This window comes from Arachis hypogaea, chromosome 8, assembly GCF_003086295.3.
Source record: "Arachis hypogaea cultivar Tifrunner chromosome 8, arahy.Tifrunner.gnm2.J5K5, whole genome shotgun sequence".
In the NCBI taxonomy this organism is placed as follows: domain Eukaryota; kingdom Viridiplantae; phylum Streptophyta; class Magnoliopsida; order Fabales; family Fabaceae; genus Arachis; species Arachis hypogaea.
Genome location: NC_092043.1, coordinates 30,244,534 through 30,260,926, shown reverse-complemented (window position 1 = coordinate 30,260,926; position 16,393 = coordinate 30,244,534). Strand labels below are relative to the sequence as shown.

At 34.8% G+C, this 16,393-nt stretch overlaps 2 protein-coding genes and 1 pseudogene across 2 annotated transcripts; 2 read left to right on the top strand and 1 right to left on the bottom strand.

Moving 5' to 3' along the window:
• Positions 1-183: 183 nt before the first annotated feature.
• LOC112706894 (guanylyl cyclase 1-like) lies at positions 184-5,229 on the top strand (annotated as a pseudogene).
• LOC112706893 (serine/threonine-protein kinase D6PKL3) lies at positions 3,930-8,738 on the bottom strand. The gene is made up of 2 exons (XM_025758411.3): positions 7,701-8,738; positions 3,930-4,800 (listed from the first exon to the last, which is right to left on the bottom strand). The coding sequence occupies exons 1-2, from the start codon at positions 8,309-8,311 to the stop codon at positions 3,999-4,001; spliced, it is 1,413 nt and encodes a 470-aa protein (XP_025614196.1). The 5' UTR covers positions 8,312-8,738; the 3' UTR covers positions 3,930-3,998.
• Positions 8,739-12,726: 3,988 nt separating this feature from the next.
• Positions 12,727-15,539, top strand: LOC140174701 (protein FAR-RED IMPAIRED RESPONSE 1-like). Its single transcript, XM_072200199.1, has 7 exons — positions 12,727-12,792; positions 13,019-13,202; positions 13,304-13,753; positions 13,838-13,890; positions 14,402-14,868; positions 15,247-15,340; positions 15,438-15,539. The coding sequence occupies exons 1-7, from the start codon at positions 12,727-12,729 to the stop codon at positions 15,537-15,539; spliced, it is 1,416 nt and encodes a 471-aa protein (XP_072056300.1).
• The last annotated feature ends 854 nt before the right edge of the window (positions 15,540-16,393 follow it).

Genomic DNA, 16,393 nt, shown 5'->3' with positions numbered 1-16,393 from the left:
TGAAAAAATTTACGTAACGAAAAGTCAAACCTCCTAACTTTTAATTCCAGCATTGTTAGATGTTGCGGTTTGGAATGGCTTTGGAAAAGTTTAGATCCTAACTACTAGCTTGAAAGAAATTGAAGAATTCTGTGCTTGCCTTCTAATCAGTTTTATGTCAAAAGCTGCTGTACGTGGCATATACATTGCATTTCTTTTGGTTTGGTTGAGAGTGAATACAAGCAACAAGGATCCCCAAAATTCCCTTTGAACTCTGTTTCTGTTCATGTCCTGAACTTCTGTTTCACAGTAAACATTTTACACAATCAATTTGGTCACTGATGTGGCCCTTATACCTGTTATTCAACAAGATTCTTAAGACAGAAGATGAAAGAGAATTGAAAGGAGATAATTTGAGTGCCATAGATCCCTACTTGTTTCAGCATTCACCAAGTAACAATAACGTAGAGTTCCATCTTCCCTCCTTACGCCGCTCGCGCTTTGTTGATGTAAGTGCATGTGATTCTGGCTGATATCTTTTTCTTTTATCTATCAGACTGCTATTATTTTACCGTTGATTTTGTCTGCTAGTCGTGCTTATAGGTACCACATGTAAACCAAATATATACATGGGAATATGGCCTTGCTTGTGCCTCGATGGTTTTGAAAACTATTGGTGTCAACGACCGTGATATTCAAGCACTGGCTGAGCTATGCTGCACTAATAGGTCTTTCCCACTATAAGAAGCTTGAAACTCCTAGTTGCTATGTTATATGAAATGCTTGTAGTCCTAGATGACATATAAACATGAGTATGTCTACTGAAGGAAGTAAAATTGTGATTTTTTAACAGGGTACACTGTCTATGGTAGGCACACACAACTATATGTTGGACTCACTATATTCAACACAAAGTTGAGAGTGTGCACCATAGGATTATGCCTATACAAGTACCTTTCTAGTCTTCCTCTCCTTCCCTTTGCTCTGTCCAATTGAAAACCATTGAAATTCTTAGAATGTTAATCAGGTGCAGGATTTCTTAGTATATTCACATTACCTTTTGGACCAAATGGTCTATGCCTAGATACATACATTTTCTAGACTAGATACATAGAAAAAGAAAAATTGTATTTCATTTTTGTGTCGGGTTCTGTTATTCAAAATTGAAGTTTCCATTTGTTGATAATCATATGCCTTTCCTTTGAACATTGTTTCTGCAGTGTCTGGACAGTTGATTTGGCATATTTGTTGCAGAAGTTTTTTGTTGCATTTTCCTATTTCACTGTAACATTTGGTGCAAACCAAACTATTCTGTTGAATCCTTTTACAAGGTGATTCTCTGGCTCAATAAAGTAGTTACATGCTCTTTATTTTGAATAAATCCCAGCTTATGAATAGTTTTCCAAATATCAGTTTAGTTTTCCAGAGATACACTTGATCCTGGAGTGATTTTTTTTTGGCCGTCCTGCAGTAACTCCTGGACTAATTACTTCTATTGGAGGACCACTTGTTATAATATTTCCAAGAGCATGTTGATATTCCAAAAATTTCAGGGACAAATAATGAGCTTTTATCCTAATTTTATCTTTGTGCACTTTAGTCTTTGTAGTAAGATGAATTTAAGAGATGAGTTTTTCTTTGATAGTGATTTGGATATGAGTTAAAATATAATAGTACTACAATAAATTTATCAAAGCTTACATTGTCTTGAAGTACACCATTGATTGCTATATAGTTAAGTTTGACAGCAAGGTGGACTTGTTTTGCCTAAAATGTTTCCACGCTTGGCTAAATGCCTCTTTGAAACTTGTGATAAATGTTGTGTAGGAGGAATTGCCTAATAATCTAGTCAGACTAGATATGCTATTTCAAAAGGCAGTGGAGTCTGGAATTTACATACAGGTCTGTTGTCCTTGTTTTTACTGGATCCCTTCAGTTTCAGTTTTAAGAGAATTTCTGTGATTCACTCCTTTTGGAGAAGAAAAGAAGTTTTAGGATCATTTATTTCTATTAATGGTTTATTGTTATACTTAGATTTTAACAAGAACTAATTGAATGGTGGGAAATTAGTTGCACTTTTAATAAGAATAGGAAAATGAAAGTGGTGTTTTTATCACACAAAAAAGAACAAAAAATAAAGTTGTGTGTTCTGCCAGATTTGTTGGACTTGAGGAAACTAACAACTAGATACATTTTATTCACTAGCAACTGTCATTTATTAATAATATTTAGTCAGCAAACCTTTCCATCGTTTTGCAGTGTAGATCAATTAGTGGAAGAGAGATTTCCATTCTCATATTGTCAGGGAAATATATTGCTATTGCATTAGTTGACCGAAGCATATTGAGGTACAGGTTTCTTCTTATATGTTCAGTTCTTTTTTGGCTTCAATACTTAGTTGATGATAGCTTTTCAACATTGACGTACTCCACGTTCTTACCAACTTTTTACGTAGTGCCTGCAGTAAACCAAGTTTATTCATTTGATACCATCCTTTTTAGAAGAAATTTGTCACTCCAATTGCATTATAACACGTTTTTTGTTTATAACTTCTTCCTTGATCACGTCATTATTCTCGCTAGAAAAGTGCAATTCAATCTGCTTCTGAAAAGTTTCTGTTTTAGTCATGTATTGCAAGATGATGTTCATGTTCCTGAAGTTTCCAGCAATAACCCTGACTATACTGGTGAGCACTGAAATTTCAGCTTTGCATTACTTGTGTGCATTTTCAATGTATTTCTGTTGAAGTTGCCAGCATACGTGTCTCCTACACATGTAACTAGCATTTATTTTATTTAAATATTTAACATCTTCAGTGTTTAGTTATCTTCTAGATGGTATTTTACCATCTAATATTCAGTCCTCAAAATATCAATGCTGCTACAGTTGTGCAGTAAAGTTTTTTCCAGTTTGAATGATACTTTACTGTCACATATGAAGCTTGAAGCACTTCTCAATCTTTCATCTACCTAGGTTGAATCCTATGGTTTACATCTTTTCTCATTTTCCCATCATTTTGATGATGAACCCTAGGAGCTTAAACTGTATGCCTGGGAGTATGGTATAATCCTCAATTTTCACTGCTAAGCTAGAATTAGGATGCCTCTTGTTGAACCTACATTTTAATGTGCTTCTAAAACTGTAGTTTGATATGTGTGAGAAGACACTAGATAATGTATACCTTCGCTCTTCCGGCTGAATGAATACTAGTCTTGCGAGTAATTTAGATTAGTCTGTGATCTTCTTTTAAAACTGAAAATGACTCTAATTGATGGTCCACTTTATCATACAAGATCAATCAGTTAATAAAAAAAAATTGGACCCTCCTCACTCTTCGGTCCCAGACAATAAGACATTTGCAATATTAACAATGAGTCATCTTATCAAAACTTTTGATAGTGGGTGCAACCAAGGACAACAGTTGTCTCGTGCACGTAAACACAGGACATGTCACGTGGTCAGATGCATGTTCTTCAATCTAGACCAATAAAAACGCCACAAAAAACATCAAAATTGGCTCTATTCGGAAACCAGACCCGGGACCCCTCCTCCTCCAGCAAGTTAGATCCAAAACCCACCACGCAGGCCACAGCTTTTCCCATCTAAGCCCTTCCCCAAAGTCAATCTCATTGTTTGTTTATGCCAACGTTGTCTCTCACCCCACTATTTTGCTCTGTTGAACCTTCGGATCACACACCCCATTTAATGTCCATGCTCTGTATCCTCCAACAAAATAATAAAATCATGTGCAACTGCCATCGCCAACCACATTATAGAATATAAGCACCAACCAAGTGAAATTTCGAGCCCATTCACATGCTACGCCATTACTTGTCATCAAGTTTAATTATCAACGTTGGTTGCCATTTAAGGCTCTTAAATAGTATAAAGTGGAGATGAAAATTTAATCAACTACAGGTGCAAATTAATAGATAAAAAAGAGGGAGAAATGATTAAATTTCGTGCAACTATATTATTAATTATAACTGTACTTTTGTTCCCATCTGCTCCTACCATGATTAATAATAATCAATGGGAGTCTCGGGACAACTCTCATCGGATACAGCTTCTTTAGTAAAAGGTGGGGGTACAAAGGGTGGGGTTGTGCATCTTAGCAATGCCCAATTCACACCTTGAAAAAATGGGTGGTTCTTGATAGGGGAAGCCCCCATTATTGACCCAAGCCTCCTTCCGGGGTCCTTAACCAATAGCTGTGAGATAAGGTCCTTTGCCGTGGCTGGCACGCTGGGTTCCTTTGGGAACTCCAATGCTCGAGCCACGATGTTTGCTAGGGTTAGCTCATTGTCCATGCCTCTAAAGGGTGTCACACCATAAAACAATTCAAATATAAATATCCCTAAGGTCCACCAGTCGACGGCACTACCGTGTCCCTCACCGGACACAATCTCCGGGGCCAGGTACTCGTGGGTCCCAACAAATGACATGGACCGGACGTCAATGGGCTCGGCGACGAACTCGGGCCCACCACGATGGCCTTGCTTCTTCTTCTTTCGCTTGCGCTTTGGGTGAAAACATGACACCGCGGGGACTATACAGTTTGGTAGTATGCATGAGGACGATGTGAATTGGGAGGATTCAGTGTGGAGATCCTTTTGTAGGAATATATGAGGAGAATTCTTTTGATCAGAGATGATCTGAGCCGTTGCTGTGGAGTCATCACATTTTAAGGAGAGGTCAAAGTCAGTGAGCATGATGTGGCCGTCAGATTGAACCAACACGTTCTCTGGCTTGAGATCACGGTAGACTATCCCCAACATGTGAAGGTATTCAAGTGCCACCAACACCTCTGAGGCGTAGAACCTGTGAATTAAACAACAATGGAGATATGAAGGGTGGAATTAGTTATAGCATTGAATTAAATTTGGTATATTGTAATCTTAGTAAGTATTTTGGATATGAAGATATTGCTCGACGTACATTTGGCATATCTATATCTATATCTATATCTATATTGGCTGTAGGGGACGATTATTGGCCAACATGACACAGTGTGCACAAGAATATTGGTTGTTAGGCCTACGGAAAGGATCAACCAAAGGAGACATCAATTATCTTGCTGTACTCTAATAAGGGTGACGTGACCTACTCTACTGCTTAATCGCAACCACCTCTTATAGGACCAGATGCTCTTCAATTCAATTTTTTATTTCACAAATTCAGTATCCAATTAACAGTAAAGATTTACACTTGTAGACAATTGAATTTTTCAATCGAGGGGATTCATGCTCTTTCTTTTATCCTTCTAGGATACTGATTGAATATTATAGAATACTTGTCTAAAATATTATGTTCATTATCATACCAATAGCAACTATTGTCGGGTTGTAAGACAAGATAAATTTATTGGCTTTTGAATTTTCATATGTTGCATAATATCTTTCGGACAATGATAATGTCCTCTAAAAGAAGAAATGAGAATAAATTCGAAAAGTTTTGATGCCTCAAATAAGACGAAAAATAATGGCACCAAATCAAAATTTGGAGAATAATCTTCCCATTCCATCAAACATGTCATATTCTTATTTTTAAAGTAATGTTCTTGAAGATTGTTACTTACATGAAAGGACAGACTTTAATTTTGCTACCATTAGGATAGACGTAGGGTTTATTATTATTTTTTTCCTTTCTTAAATCTTAATACTACGTAAGAGGCATCTAAAGTCGGAAAAAAGCTTCACGAAACGGACAAGTTATGAGACACTAATTTTCTTTAAAGAATGTCATGTATCTATTACGTTTGTGTACACTTATTTTATACATCTATTTTTATATTAAAAATAGTTGATAAAAAGTAAGTAAAGATAAAAAAATTCTTTTTATATCATTAAAAAATACCAAAAAAGATATACATAAAAGTAATGCAAACATCATTTGTTACTTTCTTTATCCCCATAAACCAGGAACAAGAAGGAAGAAGCAAAAGCAAATTAAGTACGTTACGTTAGTGAAAGCGCATTTTATAATAAATGAAAACAAAACCAAATGTCTGGTTTATGAACTCTAGAAACCAGATTCAGGAGAAACATGTCCCAATCAAAGAATTAAGGGAGCAATTCGAGATTAGCCTCTCATTAAAATTAAATAAATTAGATCGCCAGAAATCCTGCACAAATTTATGCAATCAAAGATTATTTTATATCACTAGTTGATGCCCGGATATCCTTGCATTTTATATGAACATGGTAGTATTTCCCAACCTCAAATAACGTCGAATATGAAGATTTTAGTAAAAATATTAATAATTAATTGCAACTTTTAAGGACACCCTAACCTATATACTACTAGTAGTAATTAATCTCGCCAAAAAAGGAAAACATATCAATTAAGGAAAGGAAAATTTGTGATTTGCGATAGTCCTTAATTTACTGCAGTGCACATAAATAGAAAGCAGGTTAATTACTACGTACCACTCCACCGCTAGTAGTAGTACTACAGTAAAAATTGAGCTATTCCTTTAGCTAATTAGCTTGTATGGTGAGTGACACTAATACAGGGGGTGGATTTGACTTTTAAAAGCAGCAATTTTACCTAAATTATAGGCACATGCCAAGAATGATGATCCAATTATTATTGTTTAACGAAACACACGTGGTGGCTCAGACAAATCACGGAATCGAACGGGTTAAAGTGAGCATAAGCTGGAAAGCCTTGTCAAAAATTAATTGCACGTTGACCTACCCATCATTATGCTTATGCACAACCCTCATCTCTTTTTACCTTTTCCTTTTATATATTTAGTTTATTTTTAAAAGAGTTTACACTGAACTAACGCAGCTAGCCCGTGAATGATTATTACTATGTAACTTTATCAGTCTATGGGCACTAACTTAAGTTCTGTCATGGTCATAGAAAAATTGTACCTATACCCAAACAAAAATTGTGTTTGCTTATACATTGTACTGCTATTGTTATATAAAACATAACAAAAACTTAATCCTCTTTTGCCTATTGCAAACTTAATACTCACTTAGGTGCATCTAGAATTTGATGAGCTAATTCATGTTTTGTAGTCTAACATAAGAAAAAAATACTAATAAATACGTGGCCTGAAAATAGAATAATGGTATAAGACTAGCACAATCTATTACTTTTTATCGTAATTAGTTAATAATATTTAAAAATATTAGTTAAAAATATAACATTAAATTACTAAATTTAAACTATTAGACTGCTAACTTAAAATACTGATTAATATAAATTAAAATTGTTGATCTTGAAATTTTTTATTTTATAATTGAAAACAACAAAACACTTAAAATGCTTCCAAAATTATTAACTATATGGTAGATTAAAAATGATGAGTATTTTTTCTAAGAAATGAAAGTGTTAGAAGTGTTTTTTTGATTAAATGAAAGATGGTGGGAATAGAGAAGGGCGGAGAAAGAATGTTCCGGCGATTGAGAAATGATGGGGACATAAGGTGGGTCCCATCCCACAGACAGAACGACAGTGCGGGGGAAGGGGGTTGGATGATCCATCACTTTCATCGTCGGTTAGGACTAATCATAACGGTTCAAGATTCCCCTAAGCTAGCTAGCTAGCTAGGCACGCCAACACCGGATCCCACTCCCTCCGCTTCCACTTCCCACTCTCATACTCACTCTCTCACACACACAATCATTAACAGCAACAACAAACAGTACGGTTTCTACGCAGTTAGTTACACAAGGAATTGAGAAAGCAGTGACGAGTGTACTTACCTGACGGCGCCTTCGTTGAAGCGTTTGTTTGCCTGGCGCTGCCGGAGAACGTGGAGGTCGCCGCCGGGGCAGAACTCTGTGAGGAGGCACAGCCATTTAGGTGCTTCGATGGCGCCGTACAGCGTCGGCAAAAAAGGATGGTCCAGTAACTCCAGAATTTCCCTTTCTGTCCTCGCTCTCCCTTCCTTGCTCCTGCTAGCTAGCCCCTTCTTGTCCATCACCTTCGCCGCGAACGTTACGTCGGAGGAGGGCTTCAGCTCCGCCAGGTACACGGAGCTGATGTCGCCGGAGCCGAGGCGCCGGGAGAAGACGAGGTCGGACGGGAGGAGGATGCGACCGCCGGAGGAGGCTGAGTCGTCGTCAGAGGATCGGATCCGGTGGATTGCGGACCAGCGGGGGTCGGAGGAAGGGGCGTGGGGCTTTGTCGGAGGGAGAGGGATGCGGGCGGAGGTGGAAGCCGTGAGTGTGGTGGTTTCGGAGCCGAAGCTTGTGCTGCGCTTGATGTCGGCGGTGGTTGTGGTGGTGGCCGTGGAGGCGAAGCTGAGTGACTGGAGGTCGTCGGCGAGATCGTCCTGCCACGGCGGCGGTGCTGGTGGTGGCGGTGGGTCCATTGGAGTGTTATTGAGAGTATTGGGGGGTTTAATTTGTTATTATATATACGAGAGGGGGGAATGAGGAAAGTGGAAGGATGAAAAATAGTCGAAATAACGGGGTTGGGTTTGGTGGTGGAGTGAGTTTTATACACTACAGTCTACAGTTGATGGCTCTGAAGATAAACGAGGAAAACGGAGAAGAGAGAATGGAATGCACTTTGGGCTACGAGTATGAGTTCACATGAGTATGGGATCTCTCATTGGCCCATGTTTCTCCCCGTTATGCCACTGCTTCCATATACTTGTGCTTCTCTCTTCAATGCACAACAAACAACCCATGGGGCTCAACTAAATTAGCTTAATACCTTCAATATGCAATTAAATTATACCTATTCGTCTATTACATGGCTTTGTTTTTTTATTTTTGTCACCGTTATCCAAAATCAACACACCAAATTCAAATTTTATATAAAATAAAATAAATTAAATACGTAAAATATGAAATAGTAACAAGATTTTAATTATAAAATTATCTGCTATAATAAAAAATTTATAAAATGAATTAGCTCATTTAAAATTATAATATTAAAAAAATTTTAAAAATTAAATTGAAATTCTAAACTATATTAATTTGATTAACTTAATTTAAGAATCATACCTATCTAATTTTCCTCCAACAATAATGTTTTTACCACCCAAAAAGAGTAAGAGTTTATTGAATAAAACTCAAAATAGTCTCAGACAATTATCTCGAAAGACAACGAGACCCTTAACAAAAAAATTCAACCTGGTCCCTGACAATTACCTCGAAATGACAACGAGATCCCTGTGCAAAAAAAAAATACAGGTTAGCACAGGGATTAATCAGTCCAAAAAAAATATCAGGAGTTGGATTGGATTTTTTTTTCTTGGGGGCCTCATTGTCCTTTCGAGGTAATTGTCAGGAGTCGGATGGGGTATTCACTCGAGTTTATTTGGTGACATTCTCGAAAAAGATCTTTTACAAAAATAAAAATAATTTTATGTTTGGATATCTCATGTAAAAAAATCTTTTTATTTATCAATTATGTTTGGGTACCCAAAATAAAATAAGTACTTTTTTGTTCATTTATTATGTGAAAAATATTTTTTAACAAAAAAGATCTTTTAAAAAAATATAAATTATAATTTCTCAAAAAATATTTTATTTATTTTTTAATATTTTTACTTTTATTATTAAAAATTTGTCAAACATACTAAAAAATAAAAAAATCTTTTTTTATTAAAATTTTTTTTTTTATCGATTTAATGATACCTAAACAGAAACTAAATGGGATCGGAAGAAATTCTTTTGTTTTTTTTGTAAGAAGTATTTAACTCCTACCCAACTAATTCAAAAGTTAAGATACTAAGATAGGGTAATATTGAAGTATGTATAAAATTAGTTTTATTGTAAGAAAGGTACCCACAATATAATTTTTTTTTTTCCAAAGAAACCTCTATCTATGGTATTAAATTTTATGTTCCATTATGTCAATTATGGTATTCATTATTTAGTGGGTGGGACGTATATCATAATGTAATGAAAGCCGCTAACTACTTGCATAATGCAGACAGATCTTTATCGCAAAGTGAACACTAAGAGAAGGTTCCAATTCTAATTAATGTGCAACATGCATGACCTGGGACATGATTTCCCTTTTAGATTGAGAAGATCATTGTTATAATGTTATCCCATGCATTATATTATACTATATTCTAATTTTCTTTTATATGATAGAACCTCAAAAGCTATGGTAGCTATCATGAGCCATGTCTAAATTGATGACCCCTCTCTCAAGTCTCTCTTTTCATGTCATTTGGCAATTTTACACATTAATCAATCGTCACCCACAAAAGACAACCACTCAAAACCAAATGATCCAATACAACTTAACATGGCCCAAGCACATCAAAGTCTTCATGATGGCCTCACCATTATTATTATTATTATTGTTATCATTATTGTGTTAAGTATAACGCGGATATAGTTAATTACTACTAATGCAATCTCAGTTTGATTTAGTACAAGCTAATAATAGGTCTAGGTTTTTTGTTTTTGTTCACATAGCCGTTTCCTTCTTGTAGAAAAACACAATAGGAAGAAAAAGCTAGTTGTCGCATAAATTTTATTCTTATTGATTTGTTTTGTTTGTATGTCTTCAATCTTCGCGGTCAATTTTCTTCAATAATTAAGAATTTGGTTTGGATATAAATTATAAACAGTCACTTTCTGGTACTAATTGGCAAGTTGATCAAGCAGATGATATGAAGCCCATGTGATGCTGTCACATAGATTAAGCATCCAGCTTACTTAACCAATTAAAATTCTAGATTTTGATTTATGGAACTGAGATGTCGACAGAGTAGCCAATAAATTGAGGTTAGTTAGACAAATTATTTTAGTACTACTAATTACTATAGAATTTTAGATACGGTTATACTTAGTCATAGCTTGTAAGCTTGACGTTTCAACGCTAATTATATGTGTATACAATCTTGGAAATACTTGAGCAATACGTAAGAACGGAATTGATGAGAAACATGCATTTATCTTCACAAATATTTCCGAAGACAACCATTAGTAAAGTATGAATTGATCAGAAAACTGCCAAGTGCCAACATAGCTAATCTATAATCACTTTACACATTTGAAAAATTTTGAGAATCAATTCACACATTTTTTAATTTAGGAATTAAGATGCAAATGATATAATCATATAAAGTTCACAAGAGTATAATTAACCCCATATTATTATGACACATGCCATGATTTCAAAGTTGATTAGGGTCCCAGGGTGAACTAAATCCCAAGGAAAGGAAACCAGACCCTAGAAAAAAGGAGAGAAGGGAAGACATTTGGCTCATGTCTGAATTGAAATCACTATTATTTCGCACAATTATCTACAGGAATAATATTTTCGTGTATAACATTAATCGGCCTTTAATAATATTTAATTATTTTTTTATTGAAACATATTCTTATTTTTTAGATACATATCTATAATTAAATTTAATTTAATATTAAAAATAAAAATTTCTCTAACTTCTTACCCACTTCATAATTAGTTATTGTGACTTTTTTTTTACGTAACTTCATATAACAAATACGATTTGTTATTCCTTCTTCTACGTAACATGCACACTGCATTAGTGAAATAGAAACGACACAGCTACCTTGAATTTTCATGAAGTTGCCGCTCTTTACGCTCAGCTGAAGCATCCTCCCTTGAATCTGCTCATTGAATCTGCTCATGAAGTTGTCGCTCTCCACGCTCAGCTGAAGCACCCTCTCATCTTCATCGGTGAAAGGTAGCACTGCCTTCCACACCTGTGCTTAATTAGTTTGTTAAGAAATATCATGTTCAACATTTTTAATTATATTTAAAAATAAACATAAAAAATCTATTTTTATTTAATTGGAACAAGGTTGATCATATTTGATTTTATTAATAGAGCTGTTACAAATAAAGTATTTTGTACTTAATTAATTTGAGTAAAGAAGCAAAAAAAAAGTAAAGAAGCAAAAAAAAAATCTAGAGTCTAAGTAAGAAGATGTAAATGGTATGTTCATAAATACTGTGTTTTTTTTTTCAATTATAACACATCTAATAGTATGATGCTATATATAAAATATTTTTAAAACACATCCAAAATCATAAACTTCTAGTTTTTAAATATAAACGTTAATAGTACAATTAATCTTTTGATTTTTGATTCGATAAAATGCATCTAATATTTATTATTGAATTATTATTAGTTGGATTTTTTTCGATACTTATTTGAACATTAACGTTTTCAAAATTATTATAATCAATAATTAATTTAAGTTTTCGACTATGAATAAAAAAATCTAACATATATTATCATAGTATTTGTTAGAATTTTTATTACTTGTTTGAGCATTAGTATTTTTATTCATTTTAATTTTTTTTATTAATGTTATTGTTTGGTATTTTAGGTAATAGTTAAAATTAGTTTATTTCCTAAGTTTATTATACATACAAAATAATATAATCGAATTAAAAATATTTTTAGAACACATCCAAAAATTTATCAAATAAATTTAAAATTTCACAATAAAATGTCGTATCTCATTTCATTATTAGTTGACATAATACGTATCAACATGCATATGTTCGGTGCGGTGAAGATACTCCTGTATCCTTTCTTATTCAAATGCTATAAACACAAGACAAAATGTTTTTTTGTCTTACTGATTCAAAATGTTTAACCAATATGGACACTTAGTTATTAATTTGCATATAACTTAATTAAAAACTATTTTTTCTTTTCCTAATATTATAATGACCATTATTTTATTTATAATCTTAGACATCAACATGGCATTTGTGATAGACTTGAATACGTAGCCGTCGTCAGAAGAAATTCACTCATTTGATACCCATATTGATATGGACGATATAAATATTTGTAATAGTTCAAGCAATTCTGCTACAAAGACTGAGTGCTCGACTGAGGTAGTTGACATTTTTTCTTTTAGAATTTTTGATAATATAATAATTTATTCTTCTGATATTTATGGCCGACTTTTTTACTTGCATGCTAATTATAGATTATATTTTAATATATTCCTGTGAACACATCCAAATATCTGAGCAATGGCACTATAAATATATATGTATGCGCGTATTATTTTGTCATTCTTGTGCCACAATCCTTGTTATTATGTTTTATTTTTTTTAGGTCATAATTCATCCCACCATTTCTGATGAGGAGATTTCAAAAGTGGGGATGCTATTTGGAACCCTCAAAGAAGCACGCCAATTTTACTACAACTATGTCAATAACGTGGGATTCGAGCCTCATATAAGAAACACTAACTTCAACAAGAATGGAAGGACACCTATTAACCAATCCATACAGTGCAGTAGAGATGGATACTGAACAAAGAAGATCCGGTAACCCAAAGGTCAAACACAGTCTCATCTGTACACTGTAAAGCTCGCATTTATGTGAAACTTGACACAGAGCTTGAAAAATGGAGACTGTCGAAGGTAGAATTAGCTCACACGCATCGGTGTGATCCCAATTTGTCATGGATGTTTAAGAAAAACAGGGAACTCTCCATGCACGTTAAGGATGTCATTGAGCGCAAAGACCAGGCTGGTATACGACCTTCGAAGACTTTTCAGGCGCTTGTTGATGAAGCTGGTGGTCGTTCTAATATGAAATTTCTTGAGAAGGATGTTAGAAATTATATATCTGGTAAACTCCGAATCAATGGAGATGATACTGATGCGAAAGAGATGCTGGACTATTTTACCAGGATGAAAGAGCAGAACCCGAATTTCTTTTACGACATTTGTGTTTATAGTGACAATAGTCTCAAGCATGCATTTTCGACGGATGCTCGATCAAGAGCTGCTTACAAGTATTTTGGTGACGTGGTGTCATTGACACCACATATAAGCTCAACAAGTAACTTCTTTTTCTTGGTTTATTTTTTTAATGTTTCATTAATTTTCAAGCTCACTAATTGCCCCACATGTTGATTTTTTATAGGTATGAGATGTCAGTTGCAGCATTTGTGGGTGTCAATCACCACGAAAGGTCATGTCTTTTCGGGTGTGCTTTATTGGCAATGAAGAGACAGAGTCCTTTGAATGGCTCATGCAAACATTTATAAAATGTATGGAAAAAACACCAGATGGAATCTTAACTGACCAATGCGGGGCCATGACAACAGCCATTCGAAATGTCATGTCAAACACCAGGCATAGATTGTGCATTTGGCACATCACGAGGAAGATACCCCATAAACTTGGAAAGTTGAGCTGATACGAGGAAACTAAAGCTACAATGCATGGGATTATTTGGGAGTCTCGTTCGCGAGAATCATTTAAAAGTTCATGGTATGACTTCATTGAAGAGTAAACGCTTCATGACAACAACTGGCTTAATGGTATGAATACACATCCAAAACTTGATTGGTCTGTTTATTTGTCGTTTTAAGTGTTGACTAGATTTTTTAAAAGAAATGAACTTATGCTAAATATCATTTCATGCATGTTTAGTGACACAACATAGGTGACTATTTTAAAAGTAAATATATCTTTCAAAATGCAGATATCTATCATATTCACAATATGGGTCCTTATTCTTCTAGAGCACAAATTTGGGGCTGGCATGAGGAGTACACAATGGAGTGAGAGCATGCATGCTTTCTTTGATAAGTACCTAACGTGTAAGAGTAATTTAATTCAATTTGTGCACCAGTATGACAATTGTCTTGCAGATAAAGAACAGCAGGAGTTGGAATGCGATGCAGCAGACAATAGGGGCCTGATCCCATGTGTATCGAACTCTCCTATTGAGAAGCAGTTCCAATATGGGTACAACAACTGCATATTTTGCGATGTTCAAGCCGAATTTATCAAAAAGTGCGACTGCAACCTGTCTCCAAGGGTAGTGAAGGACAACCAATACTTCTATGAAGTGACTCAACAGAAGATAGTTAAGGGGATGTCTATTTATAGCGAGTATGAAGTTGTGTTTTGTCCTATTTCGCACCAGGTTAGGTGCAACTGCTTCAGGTTTGAGTCATATGGTATCCTCTGTTGCCACGTCCTATCGGTTTTATCCCATTGTAGGGTTTAAAAGGTGAACTCGTCTTATATACTATTTCGGTGGAGCAAGAATGTTTATTGCAAGCACACCCATATTAGAAGTAGTCACGACTCACGGCGCTCTGATGAAAGCATGAATATATTTAGAGGACTGTGTGTTGACTTCTACAATGTGGCCCATGACTTTGTGCATGACAAGGAGGAGGCTGATATATTGCGTTCTGGTTTTGCGAGTGCTATAGTGTCACTTAGCGAACATCGAGAAAAACATTCAGAAAGCGTACGCACAAGTGAGTATCCTGATGGATTACATGCTTTGTGAAGCCCTCCTCATGTGGTACCTAGTGGGCGTCCAATCTTCAAGAGACTCAAAGCGGATGTGGACCGGAAAATTAAGAATGGTACTAAGAAACGTCGAGCTAGTAGTAAACATCCAAAGGTTAGTTATGACGGCCATGGTTTAGACAATTATCTTACTCTGGTTATATTTTTTATGTGTTTAGCCTGTTGAATTTAAGATATTTTCATATGTACAGGAAGTTGCAGTTGTTGAAAGAGACAAACATTTAAACAAGGCCACCGAGAGACACATTACTGCTAGCAAACACCCTAACGTTTATTTTAGTGTTTATTGCTAGAGAGTATGTTATAAGTTTTGTATTTTGTAATTTAAATATCGTTCATGTATGGATGCAAGATTTTGTTCCTATTGAAGAAGACTGTTTCACCGACAACACCTTGTCTTCTATCCCTGAATATTTTCATCATGCCACAAATACGCAAATGGATTCCCTAAGCTCGGTTGGATTTACAACATTGTTGAATTCGTTCCAGAACCCTTCTATTCATGTAAGATTTTTGCATCAGCGAACATTTTATTTATATATTAAGTTGTATTCATCCACTCTTTGTTGACATTAGTTTGTTGTATTTGTTTGTAGGCATATTCTTATAGAAATAATGACTAAAGGATAACACATGCAATAGCATCTCCGACACTTACATATTCCAAATCCCAATTTCATATTAGGGTGCATCCTGATTTTTTTTTTGTTGACAATTTTATTTGTATTTATGAATTTTCGATGTGTTCTATTTCTTTTTTGTAGAACAAAATTATCATTTTTGATGTGTCATAAAAAGGTAGGGTATGTTTCTCATTTTTGGAGTGGCAATTTGTTTGATTAATATAGAGGACCTTACTTATGTTATATTACTTAGCAGTTGCAAAAGTTAGGTTCATTGGTTCAAATGAATGAGTTTTAGATGTGTTCAGGAACCAATTTAAAAGATGAGATATGATTTTGGATGTGTTGCGAGTCAATCTAGTTAGTGGTTGGAAAAAATTTTACCTGCCATAACCAAGTATAATGTATGCACAGTGAATGAATAATTAACAAAAAGATAAACATAACAAAATAATTAAGGTTAATTTAGTCTCCTAACAACATAAAAAATGACATCCTAGATTGAAGAAAAAAATATGTCCATT

Excerpts from the sequence above, each read along its gene's own strand:
- LOC112706893 (XM_025758411.3), bottom strand. The coding sequence starts at position 8,311 with ATGGACCCACCGCCACCACCAGCACCGCCGCCGTGGCAGGACGATCTC. Across the intron at positions 4,801-7,700 it reads TTCAACGAAGGCGCCGTCAG|GTTCTACGCCTCAGAGGTGT; the intron begins GTAAGTACACTC and ends TTTAATTCACAG.
- LOC140174701 (XM_072200199.1), top strand. The coding sequence starts at position 12,727 with ATGGACGATATAAATATTTGTAATAGTTCAAGCAATTCTGCTACAAAG. Across the intron at positions 13,891-14,401 it reads CAATCACCACGAAAGGTCAT|ATATCTATCATATTCACAAT; the intron begins GTCTTTTCGGGT and ends TTCAAAATGCAG. Across the intron at positions 14,869-15,246 it reads GTTAGGTGCAACTGCTTCAG|TGGGCGTCCAATCTTCAAGA; the intron begins GTTTGAGTCATA and ends TGTGGTACCTAG.